Genomic DNA, 14,663 nt, shown 5'->3' with positions numbered 1-14,663 from the left:
GTTACGGGGAGGCAACTTCACCATCTCCGAGGTTAAGGAGGTGGTGGGCGGGCGCCTCCTCGTTGCTGATGTTACATACAGAAACGCTCCCGTGAGACTAATCAACGTGTACGCCCCAGTGGGTAAGAGTGAACGGTTGGCCGTCCTGCAACAGCTTCCACTGTTGCTGGCTACGTCCAGGCCGGTCATTCTGGCTGGAGACTTCAACTGTATCATTGATGCAGATGGACAATCCGGCCGGGGGGGACACTAAACTGGACGCCACGTCCAGAGCCCTGATGGACACGGTCAAAGACGCCAAGCTGCACGACGTCTTCAGCGCCCCTGCAGACGGAGCACAGCGTAGAAACACCTGGTCACGGGCAGACGGGTCTATCCGCTCAAGGATAGATGACCTGTTTGTGTCCCGAACACTCTCGGTCAGATCCACCGACGTCAAGCCGGTGTTCTTCTCCGACCACTGCCTCCTGCTGGCCGACTGTCACCTACAGGATGAGCAATGGGCTGGTAAGGGAACGCGGAAACTGAACACCAAGCTGTTGACCTCGGGTAACATCGAAGAGCTCAAGAGGGACTATGCAGGTTGGAGAACCGCGAAGCCCCTCTTTGAGTCCCCAGTGGACTGGTGGGAAACAGTAAAAGGGAACATCAAGAGATTCTTCACCCTCAAAGTTGTTCAGGAGGTGAGAGAGAGGCGGGGAAAACTGTCCCAACTCCAGGAAAGTATGCAGAACCTGCTCCTGCTGCAGACAATGGGGGTCGATGTCACAGAGGTGAAGGGCCAGGAGGTGAAGGGCCAGCAAGCCTCGCTCTTTGCCTCGGAGGCCTCCAAGATAATCTTCCGGTCCAGGGTCCGCTCGGTGGAGCAGGACGAGACCTGCTCACGTTTCTTCATCCAGAAGGTGCACAAAGAGAGCCCCGTGCTCTGCAGCCTGAAGGAAGAAGATGGCTCGGTAACGTCATCTCAGGCTGACATCATGAGGATCAGTAAATCCTTCTATGCCAGTCTGTATGACTCGAAGCCAACCGACAGCACGGCCTCCCAGTCATCCCTGTCCTCTATCACGGAGGTCCTAGACGACGGAACATGGGAGAGGCTGGACCAGCCGCTATCTCTGGATGAGCTGACCAAGGCCCTCGAGTCCTTCGAAAAGAATAAAACTCCCGGAAGTGACGGCTTACTGGTCGAAATCTATTCTTTGGGACTTGATTGGCCGGGACCTGCTGGAGGTGTATGTCAGTATGCTTCGGGCAGGTACCATGAGTGAATCCATGAGGAAAGGCATCATCACCCTCATCTACAAGCAGAAGGGGGAGAGGGAGGAAATTAGAAATTGGAGACCAATCTCACTGTTAAACACAGACTACAAAATCTTGTCAAAGGTCATCGCCAACCGGGTCAGGTCTGCTCTGGGGTTGGTGATTCACCCTGACCAAACCTGTGCTGTACCGGGCAGGACGATCACTGAGAGTCTCGCACTCCTCAGAGATACGATGGCCTACGTGCAGGACAGGGGGGTGGACACCTGCCTCATCAGCCTGGACCAGGAGAAAGCCTTTGACAGGATATCGCATACATATATGAGGGATGTCCTCTCCAAAATGGGCTTCGGGGAGGGAATCGCTAATTGGATCAGACTGCTCTACACCAGCATTGTCAGTGCAGTCTCAATCAATGGGTGGGAATCAGATAGCTTCCCAGTCAGATCTGGAGTCAGGCAGGGCTGCCCTCTCTCTCCTGCCTTGTTTGTGTGCTGCATAGAGCCATTTGCCGAGTCCATCAGGAAGGATGCAAGCCTGAGAGGGGTGACTATTCCTGGCAGCGGGGGCCTGCAGGTTAAGGCCTCCCTGTACATGGATGACGTCGCCGTTTTCTGCTCGGATCCGCTGTTCGTGCACAGACTCATGTGCATCTTCGACCAGTTCGAACGGGCCTCGGGGGCCAATGTTAACCGAGGCAAGAGCGAAGCCATGCTCTTCGGGAACTGGGCCGACCAATCCTCTATCCCCTTCACTGTCAGGACTGACCACCTGAAGGTGCTGGGTATTTGGTTCGGGGGGGCTGGGGCATGCGCCAAGACCTGGGAGGAGCGGATCAGGAAGGTGAGACAGAAACTAGGCAGATGGGAGCAACGGTCGCTCTCCATCACGGGTAAAAACCTGATCATCAGGTGCGAGGTACTCTCAGTATTGTTATACGTGGCACAGGTCTGGCCTATTCCCAGAACCTGTGCTGCCGCAGTCACCCGGGCCATCTTCCACTTCATGTGGAGATCAAAGATGGACCGGGTCCGAAGAGACATAATGTACAAAGACCGGTGCAATGGGGGAAAAAACACGCCCAATGCCACCCTCACCCTGATGGCCACCTTTGTGTGTGGCTGCATCAAGCTGTGCGTGGATCCCCGGTACGCAAACACCAAGTGTCACTACGTACTGAGGTTCTACCTGTCCCCGGTTGCGAAGGATGGGCCTGGCCTCACTGGCGCGGAACACTCTGAGTAGTTGGACCGTACCGTATCACCTGTCCTTCGTGGAGAAGTTTATGAAGAAAAACACCTTTGACCACAAGTCCATCAGGAAGTGGTCAGCACGTAGTGTCCTTGAGACCCTTCGGGAAAAGGAGAGGGCGGATCCTGTCGAGCGGTTCCCTGAGCAGACTGTCAAAGCCATTTGGCAGAATGCCTCATCGCCAGAACTTTCCAACAAGCACCAAGACATGGCTTGGCTGGTGGTGAGAAGGGCTCTGCCTGTGAGATCCTTTATGTACGCCCGGACTCTCTGCCGCACCACACGCTGCCCTCGAAGCAGCTGGGGGGGGGGAACGAGACTGTCACACACCTCCTTCTGGAATGTGCCTATGCAGAGGAAGTCTGGAGAGGAATGCAGTGGTGTCTGTCGAGGTTCGTCCCGAGCAGCGCCGTGACGCGGGATCCGTGCTCTACGGCCTGTTCCCCGGGACGCACACCGAGACGAACATCAACTGCGCCTGGAGGATCATCAACTCGGTGAAGGACGCTCTCTGGGTGGTCCGAAACCTGTTGATCTTCCAGCTGAAGGAGTTGACCCCGACTGAGTGTTGCAGACTGGCACATTCCAAGGTCCAGGACTATGTATTGAGGGACGCGCTGAAGCTTGGGGCAGCTGCCGCCAAGGCGTGGTGGGGAAAGACCACCATGTAACATCTGCCTGCCTAAGAAGAACAGGGGGCCCACGCAGTCATTTGAGCTCTGCTGGCGCCTCAGCTCAATGTAATCGCACCAACCTGTAAATAAGAATGATTACTCTGTTTCGATACGCAAAGAAATGGAATGTGTACATATGTATGACATGTCCAGTTGTATAGATCAAAGTATTTATGAATAAAGTATATTTTTGAAATAATAAAAAAAGAAACCCTCTTGGATGTACTTAACAAATTCTGCACCATCTAAGCCTTTTGCTCTAATGAAGCCCCAGTCAATATTGGAGAAGTTAAAGCCACTCACTATGACAACCCTGTTGTTATTGCATCTTTCCATAATCTTCCTACATATTTGTTTCTCAATGTCTCGGAGGCTGTTGCAGGGCAATTGTATGATCCTACCAGAGTGATTGCACCCATCTTATTTTTGAGCTCTACCCTTCCTGCTTCAGTGGATGAGCCCTCCAGTATGTCCTCTCTGAATGCAGATGCGATGTTCTCCCTGACTTGAAATGCAATTCCTCCACCTTTTTTAACTCCCTCTCTATCTCATCTAAAACAATGAAACCTGGGAAAGTTTAGCAGCTAGTCCTGTGACTCTCTCAACCAAGTCTCTGTAATGGCCACAACATCATATTATTTTTATTCTTTCCTTAACTTATTGGTTCAGATTTCTAATGAATCTCATAGGCCATTGATTGGATCAAACCCAGGTCCCTCAGTGCTAACTACTGAGCAACTGTGCCACGTAAAATGGGCACTTAATTAAGAAATCTCTAGTGTAACTTAATGTAAACTTGACGGAACATATTCTATGTTGAAATGGACTGCAATATCAGAAGAGAAATATGTTTAATTTACATATTTGAAGCATCTTTTGTATTTTTCATTTCACAGTCAAAGAAAACAATTTTCAGGAAGTGCTTTCCAAGCTGAAACTACAGAAGTACTTGAGAGAGAAACTTTCTTTAAGCAAAATTCTTGAAATTGGCCCAGAAACCATAGCGTGTGCAAAGCCACAAAGCTTGGAAGATATTCCGTGGTATTTTCTAAAGAAACTTATGATTCTCAATTTGACAGCCAGAAATATCAAATGCTCAGCAGACATTCCTAAACTGACCATTGATCAAACAAATTTTTCCGATCTTTTTGATATCACGGGAAAAGACACTGGCGATGCATGCAATCCACTGGATGTCATTACTGCAGTTTTCCTTTGTGCTGACAGCATCCTGCAGCAAGAGGTGATGATGAAGATGTCTATGTGTCAGTTTGCGCTGCCTCTCTTACTGCCAGATTACAGCAAGGACAACAGCACCCTACTGCTGTGGGCCATGCGTTTCATTGTGAAGAAGTGGAGACCTCAGTCACTCGAGGCGAGTAAAGGATTCAAAGAGGCAACAATGGTGACCACGCCAATGCACGTTATTTCATTTATTCGCCTGGGTGAGTGCAGTACTTCCAAATCAAGGATTCTCAATGAGGTATTAAGTAACCCCCACCATCATCACAACTTCTTTGTCACTCACAGCATGGAATGTGGTGATATTCCTCGGAAAATTTCGGACGGATTAGTGGAGTTCTGCTGGTACCTCCCCTGTGGCAAGAGAAATATTGATATCTTCACAGAACCCATCCTCATTGCCAACCTCCGTGGTGATGCAAGTACGCTACGCTCCCAAGTTCATTTCCTGGCTCAGGTATCCTCAGCAGTCTTTATATTTGTCGATCAGGTCGGTGCCAACGAGTTCGCTTTTTTGGAGTCTGTCGCTGAATTGGAAACGCGATACTTCCTCATCCTCAATCCACAGCTGGACCAGCAGGTTGTTACAAGCAGCTTTCTCCAGAAACTGGCTCCATTAATGAAGTTGGAACGGAACCACATTATTGTTAAAAATAAGAACGTGAACACATCAATGTTTGTTGAACAAATTCGATCATGCATCAAGGAGACTTTGGAAAACATGACAGACTGTGTGAGCATTGAGGGAATGGCTGATGTAGCTCGCAAGTTAGAGATTTTAGTGGATGAAGATGAGCCACACTGCCATAGTGCTAAAGAAGTGGCAGAGGCTGCCATGGGAGACATGCGAAGTGTGGCAGAATATAAGATGGAAAAACTACCCTTACAGGGAGAGCTCTGGAAGAAATGGTCGAAGATAGACAAGGAGCTTTGTCGCCAGAAGAAGCGTGGTGATATGCCTGTTGAGGCATACAACTCCGAACTCAGACTTGAACTAACAAATTTGCGGAAGAAACAGCGAGAGTATGACATTACGGAAAACCTTTCTGAGTTTGTCGCAGTAATGGCAAATACGAGCCACGATGAAAGACACTTGTTCCTGAAATGGATCAAGTATCTTCTCGATGCCACCGCACGAGAAGAGCTTTCTGAATTACGTGAAGCTTATAAACAACTATATAAAGCATCACCTGGTGCAACCAAAAAACTCACAGACCTCGACAAACAAATATCAGACAGTTCTCTAGGGCTAGAACATTTCATGCGAGAAATAGGACAGATTTATGAAGCTGAGGCAACTCTAGTTCAGGAACACATTCTGTCAGAAAATAATCGTCAGTATACATCACTTCCTAGTGTGGTTGCTGATCTCATGTTAGATGGCTTTCCACTTGAACTTCTAGATGGCGATGCGTCCAGCATTTCTGAACAGTGGGTCAGCTCTGTGCTCACACATCTTTCAGAGAAACTAGGACCAGATACTAAAATAGTTGTTCTGACTGTCCTGGGTGTACAGAGTACAGGGAAGTCTACCCTCTTAAACACTATGTTTGGTTTGCAGTTTGCAGTGAGCAGTGGGAGATGTACAAGAGGAGCCTTCATGCAGTTGATCAAAATTACAGGAGACCTGAGCAAGGAGATCGGTAGTGAGTACCTGATGATTATTGACACTGAAGGATTAAAAGCTCCAGAACTGGCAAAGCTGGAGGACAGCCATGAACATGATAATGAACTTGCAACGCTGGTTGTTGGACTGAGTGACATTACATTAGTCAACATGGCTATGGAAAACTCTTCTGAAATGAAGGATGTCTTGCAGATAGTGGTGCACGCCTTCCTGAGGATGAAAGAGGTAGGGCACAAACCAAACTGTCAGTTCATTCATCAAAATGTGGGAGAAGTGTCAGCACATGATCAGAACATGAGAGACAGGAAGCATCTCCTGGATCAGTTAAATGAAATGACAAAGGCAGCAGCAAAGATGGAGAAGAAAGACCACAAATTCACAAAGTTTTCAGATATCATGGAATATGATCCTGAAAAGAACAACTGGTACATTCCAGGCCTCTGGCATGGTGTTCCTCCCATGGCACCAGTAAACACTGGCTACAGTGAAAATATATTTGAACTAAAGAAATATCTGTTTGATTTGTTTAAGCAACGCAGAGAAAGAAAAGAACCATTTACGATTCACCAATTCATAGAATGGATGAAGGGTTTATGGAATGCAGTCAAGTATGAAAATTTCATTTTCAGTTTTAGAAACAGCCTAGTTGCAGATGCTTACAGCCAGCTCAGTTTGAAGTACTCGGAATGGGAGTGGCAATTTAGGAAAAGCATTCATTCCCAGGTAGAAAAGGCCGAGAATAACATTGGGAATCACCCTCTTGATCAGCTTGATGATCTGTACCAGACTCTGATACAAGAAACAAATAAAATTCTCCAGGCGCAAAAGCAAATGATTCTCATACATCTGGAAAAATACTTCAACAGCAAAGTAGACAACATCCATCTTGTGGAGAAATTCAAAATGGATTTCACTCTGAGTACTGAGAGTTTGCGAAATGAGCTTGAGATTTACAGCAAGCGCAAATGTGAGGATGCAATTCAGAGGCGCAAAGGCATGGCCAAACTGGATAACATACAGAAGGAGTATCAGGGGATTATTCAGAAACAGGTCTGTGAACTGCTACAAATGTGCAAAGAGTCGAATTCTGAACTCAATGACAGCAAACTCAAGGAAAAGTTTGAAAAGATGTGGAGAGATACAGTCCAACCACTTCAGGCAATGTCATTCAAACAACAGAACATCGAAATTGAGTTTGAAAATCAACTGCAACAAAATCTACGCCATCGAGGCAGTGCGGTGTGCCAGAGATTAGATACCGCTGGGAAACTATTTGAAAAAGGACAAGTCGAGTTTCAAGTTACCAGGGATCACATTGAGAGGGGTTATTGGCAAAGAGCTAAAGACTTTTTTACAAATGGATCTAGCAGTGAAGTGCAAGTGTTTGCAGATAGTTTAATTGAAAACGCTGAGCAGTTTGCACTGGAAAAGCTGAAAGCAAAAGTTGACTTCGATCCAACTTACTGTCAAACATTGCTGAAATATACTGATGAAACATTACTCAATGGGAAATGGTGCCACTTTCACACAAATGTTAACTTTGAGGTAGACCTAAAGCTGCATATGTGTGGTTATGTCCTGCCGATTTTCCAAAAGATGCACCAAGATTTCTTCAGAGAGAACGATCCACTGACTTGTCTGACAGCAATGAAGGATGCCTACTATTCCACTTTTAAAGATATTTACCACGAGAAAGATCAAAGTCAGAAAAGGGCTCAAGCTCTGTGCAGCAACTGCCTCCAGCCCGCATTTCAGAAAGCCATTGACAAAAAGCTTGGTGTGGAGATTGTCGAAGATGTAAAAGCCAGCTGTACAAACCATGAAATGAGCAGCAGAGCCTATCTCCAAGCTGTGATTCTACTGGATTTGCTGGATGAGCACCGTGTGGAAAATTACTTACAATATATCAAAAACTATGAGCATTTTGCAAGACAGTGGATCAGGAAAAGAATAATAAAGAATTACACGGGAACAACTAAAATTATGGAGATCATCACAAAAATAATCCAAGCATTGATACGAAAGACAAAAGATGCCATAAAACAAGCAATGGTGACGGAGAAGGAGAACGTGTCAGAATTTGTAACAGAATTTTGTGACATTTTGAAGAATGATTTTGTAATTAACAAGGAGAGTTTGGAAATTATACTCTTTCAGAATGCTGTCACAGCCAGAGAGTTTGCTGCTGATTTTACTGCGGCCCTGGACGACATGGAGCAGAAACTCACATCAGACTTTCACAAGAATTGCGACATTGAAGAAGTTCTGCTACGTCTACCAGTGCAGCCGGATGAAGAGATCTTCCGCCAGGTTCTCGGCTGTGGGAAGATGTGCCCATTCTGTGGAGTGCCTTGTGAACGTGAAGGCTCAGGACATAAGGAGCATTTTGCTACAACCCATCGACCTGAAGGACTAAAACGTTATCGCTATATTGACAACAAGAAGCTTGTGGCGACAGTGTGCACTTCTGCAGTAGCATCTGACAGTTCATTCTGCTGTGCAGAGACAGAATATACATTCCATCCCCATAAAGACTACCGCAGTGTAAATGATTATTTCGCTTCCTGGGATATTCCGCCTGACACAAGTATCCAAGCAGCAACCTATTGGAAATATGTCCTGTCTACTTTTAATAGAGAGTTTGCAGAAGCTTACAAGGCCAAAAAAGCAGATATTCCTGTTGACTGGAAAAATATACAGAAGGAAACTGTAAGGGCAGAAATTGTGAAAACATACAATATGTTTAGGAAAAAAGAACTGAAATAGTTAGAAATACAGGATGATCAGACGTCCACTTTTAATACTATTAACTCCAGTTTCAGTTGAGGATTCTTATCATTACTTAGGACTCAGGTGAACTTATCCCTTCACAAAATCGGGAAGTAAAGAACTTCAGAAATTGTGCAAAAATACTAGTGAACTGAACTGAAAAATGTGTTGCTGGAAAAGCGCAGCAGGTCAGGCAGCATCAAAGAAGCAGGAGAATCGACGTTTCGGGCATAAGCCCTTCTTCAGCCTCACTTTCTCCTAGTGAACTGAACTGTCTAGTCTCCTACAAGAGAGTTAATTGCCAATCTAGAGGGGAATAATGTACTGATCAATGTTATCTTAGTGATTATAGTTTGCTTTAAATATATTTCTGACATTGTAGTTGAAGTAGTTTTAGAGGGAATCCCACTGAGGCTGGGCTAGAAACAATGCTTAAATTAGGATAGGTTGAATTAAATAGAAGGAATCAATTGTCATAATTCTGAACTCTTACTTTATTATCCTGCAATATGTGGACATATTCAATAAAGTTTGTTATGCATCCTTCTATGTACTGATTAGCTCCTCTTTCTGTCCTGTTTTGCTTTATGCACTCCTTCTGTTACCAAAATAACTCAGTTACGATTTGGCTACAATTGTTAGGAAGCTGTGGACAAGGCTGTCCATCCCTCAGTGTCCGCAAAAGATGGTGGTCGGATTACTGGGGATGGGGTACAGAGAAGAGTTATGAAGATGCTGCTAGGAATGAAGAATTTTAGTTAAGACTGGATAGCCACAAAAAGGATTCTTACCTCCACACAAACAATGTATAACCATTACAAACTGTGTTAAAATAGACACATTAAATCTGAACTTAAAAACAATTCCCTGGTTGAAATCCAAAATTAAATCGCTGGATGGCTTTAAGTATATCCTTGCCTTTATGCATTTGTTTTCTTTGGAACAAAAGAGGCTGAGAAAAGATTTAATCGAAGTGTATAATATTATTTAGATTTATTTAATACTGTCACATGTTCCTACAATGAAAAGTATTGTTTTGCGAGTTATTTGTGAAGTGTCACCACTCTCTGGCGTCACCTCGGATTTGTTTGCATTGCATGCTATTACTGCAACAGCTTTTGGTTCAGCAATTCATCTTCGTCTCAGTTGGCTCCTCCTACTTCTTGCCTTTTCCCTGCTGCTCTTCCAGTCACTGCTGCTTATCATTGGCCAGGGTCTGAGCTAGAGCAGGCCATGGGCCTGGGGCTGCATGCGTCTCCTCCTACCTCCTGTTCCATCTCTGATGCTCCTCCAGACACTGATGCTGGACAGCAGCTGCAGGGGTCTTGGTGCCGGGCACATCCTCCGCTCCTGCTCGTGCGGCATGTCTGAGCTGGAGTGGGACATGAGCCTGGTGCTACACAGGGCCTGGTCTCTCACAAAAAGATGTGGCCCAGGGGACAACAGGAGAAAAAGGAAGACAGACTGTAGAGAAAGGACCTATTTGCCTTAGCGGGATTGGTCAAGAATCCAGAGGTGTCGCAATTTGTTAGATTGGAGAGGAGTTGAGAAGATGCTCATCCAAAGAATAGTGCCGAAGTGGAACTCTCAAAAGTGCCGTAAAGAGCCAAAAACCTGCACTGTATTGAAAATAAAAAAAATCTTTTTGGATAGACACTTGGAAGTGTTATAAGCTACACGGTTATGGAGACAGGGCTGGTAAGAGGGATTAGGCCGAATGGTCCATCTTGCTCGGCACACGGATGATGGGCCAAATGGCATCACTATGCTCAGTAAAACTCTGTACCTTCATTCTTGAAATGTTGCAATTCAAGTCGTGAAAATATTCTAGATACTGCTGAATTTGTGGCGAGTTGCCTGAAATGCATCTTGTAGATGGTGTTCACATATTGCAATGGTGGTGGAGGACATAGATGCTTAATGAGTGTTAAACAAGCAGGCAGCAGGCACTGGTAAGACAGCTTGTACAGAAGCACTTCTCTGGGGAAAATGATACTCCATTCCATTTCTGTCTTGTGCCTTGGCGAGTCAGGAAGTGAACCAGTTACTGCAGATTACAGTGTGTGATCCACTCTAGCAGCAACATCATATATCTGCGTGATGCAGTATCGTTTCACAGAGTCATAGAATCCCTACAGTGTGGAAACAGGCCATTTGGCCCAACAAGTCCACATCAACCCTCTAAAGAGTAACCCTCCCAGACCCATTCCCTTACTACTCTACATTTACCCCTGATTAGTGCACCTAACCTACACATCCCTGAACGCTATGGGCAATTGAGCATGGTCAATTCATCTAACCTGCACATCTTTAGACTGTAGGAGGGAACCGGAGCACCAGGAGGAAACCCACGCAGACACAGGGAGAATGTACAAACTCCACACAGACAGTCGCCCGAGGTTGCAGTCGAACCCAGCCCCTAGCGCTGTAGGGCAGCGTGCTAACCACTGAGCCACTGTGCCACCTAAGTATCTGGAGCGTGGTAACCCCAATTTGTTACAGTAGATAATAGTAATGCCATTTAAACATTATGGGTGGGGCTGGGGGTGGGCAGACAGTGTTGGTTATGATCTCTATTGTTAGAATCAGCCTGAAACTTTATGTGGTGTGAATGCAACTCATTGCTTATCCAGCCAAACATGGATATTGTCTAGGTCTTTCTGCACTGAGGGAAGGAGTATGTCTGAGGAATGCATGCAGGTGTGAACTGTTTCATTAACAAACTCTCTTGGAGGCTGCTCAAAAGAACTCCTGCAGAAAAGTCTTGGGCCTGAGACCAATATTATAAACATAGCAAATAGGAGCAGGAGCAGGCCATTCGGCCCTTCAAGTCTGCTCCACCATTCAATATGATCATGATTGATCACCCAGTGCCCTGCTCTCACTTCCCCACCCCTCCTACCCCATACCCTTTGATCTCTTTAGCCCTAAGAACTATAATCTAACTCCTTCTTGAAAACATTCAATGATTTGGAATTATAGAATCATAAAATTCCTACAGTGCAGACACAATTGTGTCTGGTAATGACTACAGCTAGTGGAGAGCTTTCTCCTAATCCACAATAACTTCAGTTTCAATAACAATTGTCAAATATTGCACTGGTGTTAACTCATCTTTGTAATTCAACTTGAGCCTATAACTGGAGCTATACTGAGGCCTGATGAAGTTAGACTGAGCATTGTGGGCAGACTATTGGTAAGAGCCAGTCGCTAGCACCTTCTGGTGACTTTTTCTGACACCTGCTGAAGATATGGCAGTCAGAGACTGGCTTGGATTTGACCTGCTTGAGAGGACATAGCTGAGCAATTTTGCGCATCGTTAGGTATGTGCCTGTGTTGCTGCAGTACTGGAACATGTAGGGTGTGGCATTTTCTATGGCATCACAATGTGGGAAAATCAGAGTCAGACTCCTCATCACACAAAACAATAATCACTAATGGTAAAATTTGACAGATTGTTCCCACATTGTAATCATTTCTCAATTTTCGGAGCAGGTGACTAACAGTGTCACGCACTGATTTATCAATGGTCTCTGGTGGGACTTGAACCAAACCCTTTCCAGCTCAGGGTGAGGAGAACACATTCAATTCTAAGTTCACGAAAGAAACTATCAGAAAACAATTTCCAATTGCCTGTAATTAAAACCTGTGTATGTCACTTTCTTAGGCCTTAATGAGGTTTGATAATTATACAATAATACAATGGAGAAAAGGAACAGGCCCTTCGGCCCACCTAGCCCGTACTGATTCCTAATCCATATTTAGACCTGCTACTTATTGCCCATTGGCAGTTTCTATCCCTCTGATCACTTCCCATTCATCTGTTAATCAAGACATGCCTGGTTCTGCAACCTCCACTGGCACTGTGTTCCAGGCACCCACCAAACTCTGTGTGAAGTATTTTCCCTCTCTCACCTTGAACCTGTACCCCTTGTAGTTGACTTTTTCCACCCAGGGAAAAGCCTCTGACTATCCACCCTATCTACACCTCTCATAATTTTGTAGACCTCAGCCTCCATTTTTCTAGTGAAAACAATCTGGGATTATCCAGCCTCTCCTCAGAACTAAAAACCTCCAGACCAGTTCTCCGGCACACTTAATCCACAAACACTTGCCCCTCACATCCACATAAAGTTTCCATTTATGTTGAATGATAGAATCCCTAATGTGGACAGAGGTCACGTGGCTCATCTGATGAAGGGCTTTTGCCTGAAACGTCCATTTTCCTGCTCCTCGGATGCTGCCTGACCTGCTGTGCTTTTCCAGCACCACTCTAATTTTGATTTGGAGATGCCGGTGTTGGACTGGGGTGTACAGTTAAAAATCACACAACACGAGGTTATAGTCCAATTAAACCTGTTGGACTATAACCTGGTGTTGTGTGATTTTTAACTGTGTACAATCTAATCTTGACACTGATCAGGGGAAAATGTTGAGTAATAGGGTTAGAGGAATGGGTCTGAGTGGGATACTCTTTGGCGAGTTGGGCCAAATGGCCTGTTTGCACACTAGGGATTCGATGATAAAGTTAAAAATCACACAACACCAGGTTATAGTCCAACAGGTTTAATTGGAAGCACACTAGCTTTTGGAGCAACGCTCCTTCATCAGGTGATAGTGGAGGGCTCGATCGTAACACAGAATTTATAGCAAAAATTTGCAGTGTGATGTAACTGAAATTATACATTGAAAAGTTGATTGTCTGTTAAGCCTTTCATCTGTTAGAATACCGTGATAGTTTCACTTCTTTCATGTGTAAATCACAAAACCTTTTTTTTAAAAGTTGCATTCTCGGGTTAGCTGTTAACAATGAGTGATAGCTAGACAATATGTTGAAGGTGTTGGCCCCCTGTGTTCTCTGTCTATGCCATGATGTTTAGATTGATTCTAATCTAAAACGTGAGATAACGGAGTTTTACATGAATTCATGCAGTTTTTGAGCAAAGTACAATGTAACCCTGCAAGTACAAATTCACCCCACAAAATATATGTGTGTGCATGTGGGTCTTTGTCTGTGTGTGTGTGTGTGTGTCTGTGTGTGTGTGTCTGTCTGTCTGGGGGGGGGGGGGGGGGAGGGTTGTGAGTGTGAGAAAGTCCAAATCAGGGATTCAATGACTACATGTGGGTAATTTAGGTCTTCTATGGGAACTATCCAGTTGATAGTTCTCTCTGTGGATTGTCCCTTAAACGTTTCCCTACTGGTACCTGATTCGGTTTGGTGCAGCTCAGCTCCTTCCCAAGGTCCAGGTCTAACAATGGGCACCCTTTCTTGGACATCAGCCACATCATCATCCATCTCATCCCCTCTCCCCCGCCCTCCCCACGGCAGGTGGTCCAGTCCCATTTACTGCCAATGGCCCTCGCACGTACAATGGGCTCTACCACTCTCTTTTAGGGGGATCGAAGGACAGCTTCTCACACACACACATCGCCAGGAACACGCGGGCATCCCCCGTCGCACGGGGCAAGATGGTGCAGCCCAGCTGAGCTTCTACGGAGAAGGGGCGCGACCATTCCGCCCTACAGGGGTGCGCATGGGAAGAGGTGTGAAAGTTCATACTTCCGTACACGGACACACGAACTAGGAGCAAAAGACGAGCTTTCTTTATTCCCCTGACACTGAGATCCTCAACGGATCTCTCTGGTAAATGGAATCCTCATATATACTTACATCGCTGGGGAGGAGTCGGTTGGCAAACTTTTCTAAAATATTGAGCGTGATCGTTGTCTTTTCAGGAAAGAGGAATTTAAAGTATTAAACGATCTGACTTCGTAAAAACAAAACTTATCGCCAAAAATAAATACGTAAGGGTGGTGTTATGTGAGAGACTGAGGAATCC

At 45.6% G+C, this 14,663-nt stretch overlaps 1 protein-coding gene across 2 annotated transcripts in view; it reads left to right on the top strand.

The window, feature by feature from the left end:
• Window positions 1–9,372, top strand: part of LOC122544315 (interferon-induced very large GTPase 1) — a 30,479-nt gene extending 21,107 nt beyond the window's left edge. For both annotated transcript variants that reach the window (XM_087982944.1, XM_043683481.2), the window contains exon 4: window positions 4,082–9,372. In XM_087982944.1, the coding sequence (XP_087839070.1) occupies window positions 4,082–8,820 (4,739 nt within the window). In that variant the 3' untranslated portion in view covers window positions 8,821–9,372. The remainder of the gene's footprint in view (window positions 1–4,081) is intronic.
• Window positions 9,373–14,663: the final 5,291 nt, after the last annotated feature.

Source organism: Chiloscyllium plagiosum, unplaced genomic scaffold (assembly GCF_037043375.1).
Source record: "Chiloscyllium plagiosum isolate Xiang-an unplaced genomic scaffold, Cpla_swu_hap1 HiC_scaffold_44, whole genome shotgun sequence".
In the NCBI taxonomy this organism is placed as follows: Eukaryota; Metazoa; Chordata; class Chondrichthyes; order Orectolobiformes; family Hemiscylliidae; genus Chiloscyllium; species Chiloscyllium plagiosum.
The sequence above is the reverse complement of the archived record's forward strand: the minus strand, read 5'-3'. Positions and strand labels throughout refer to the sequence as shown.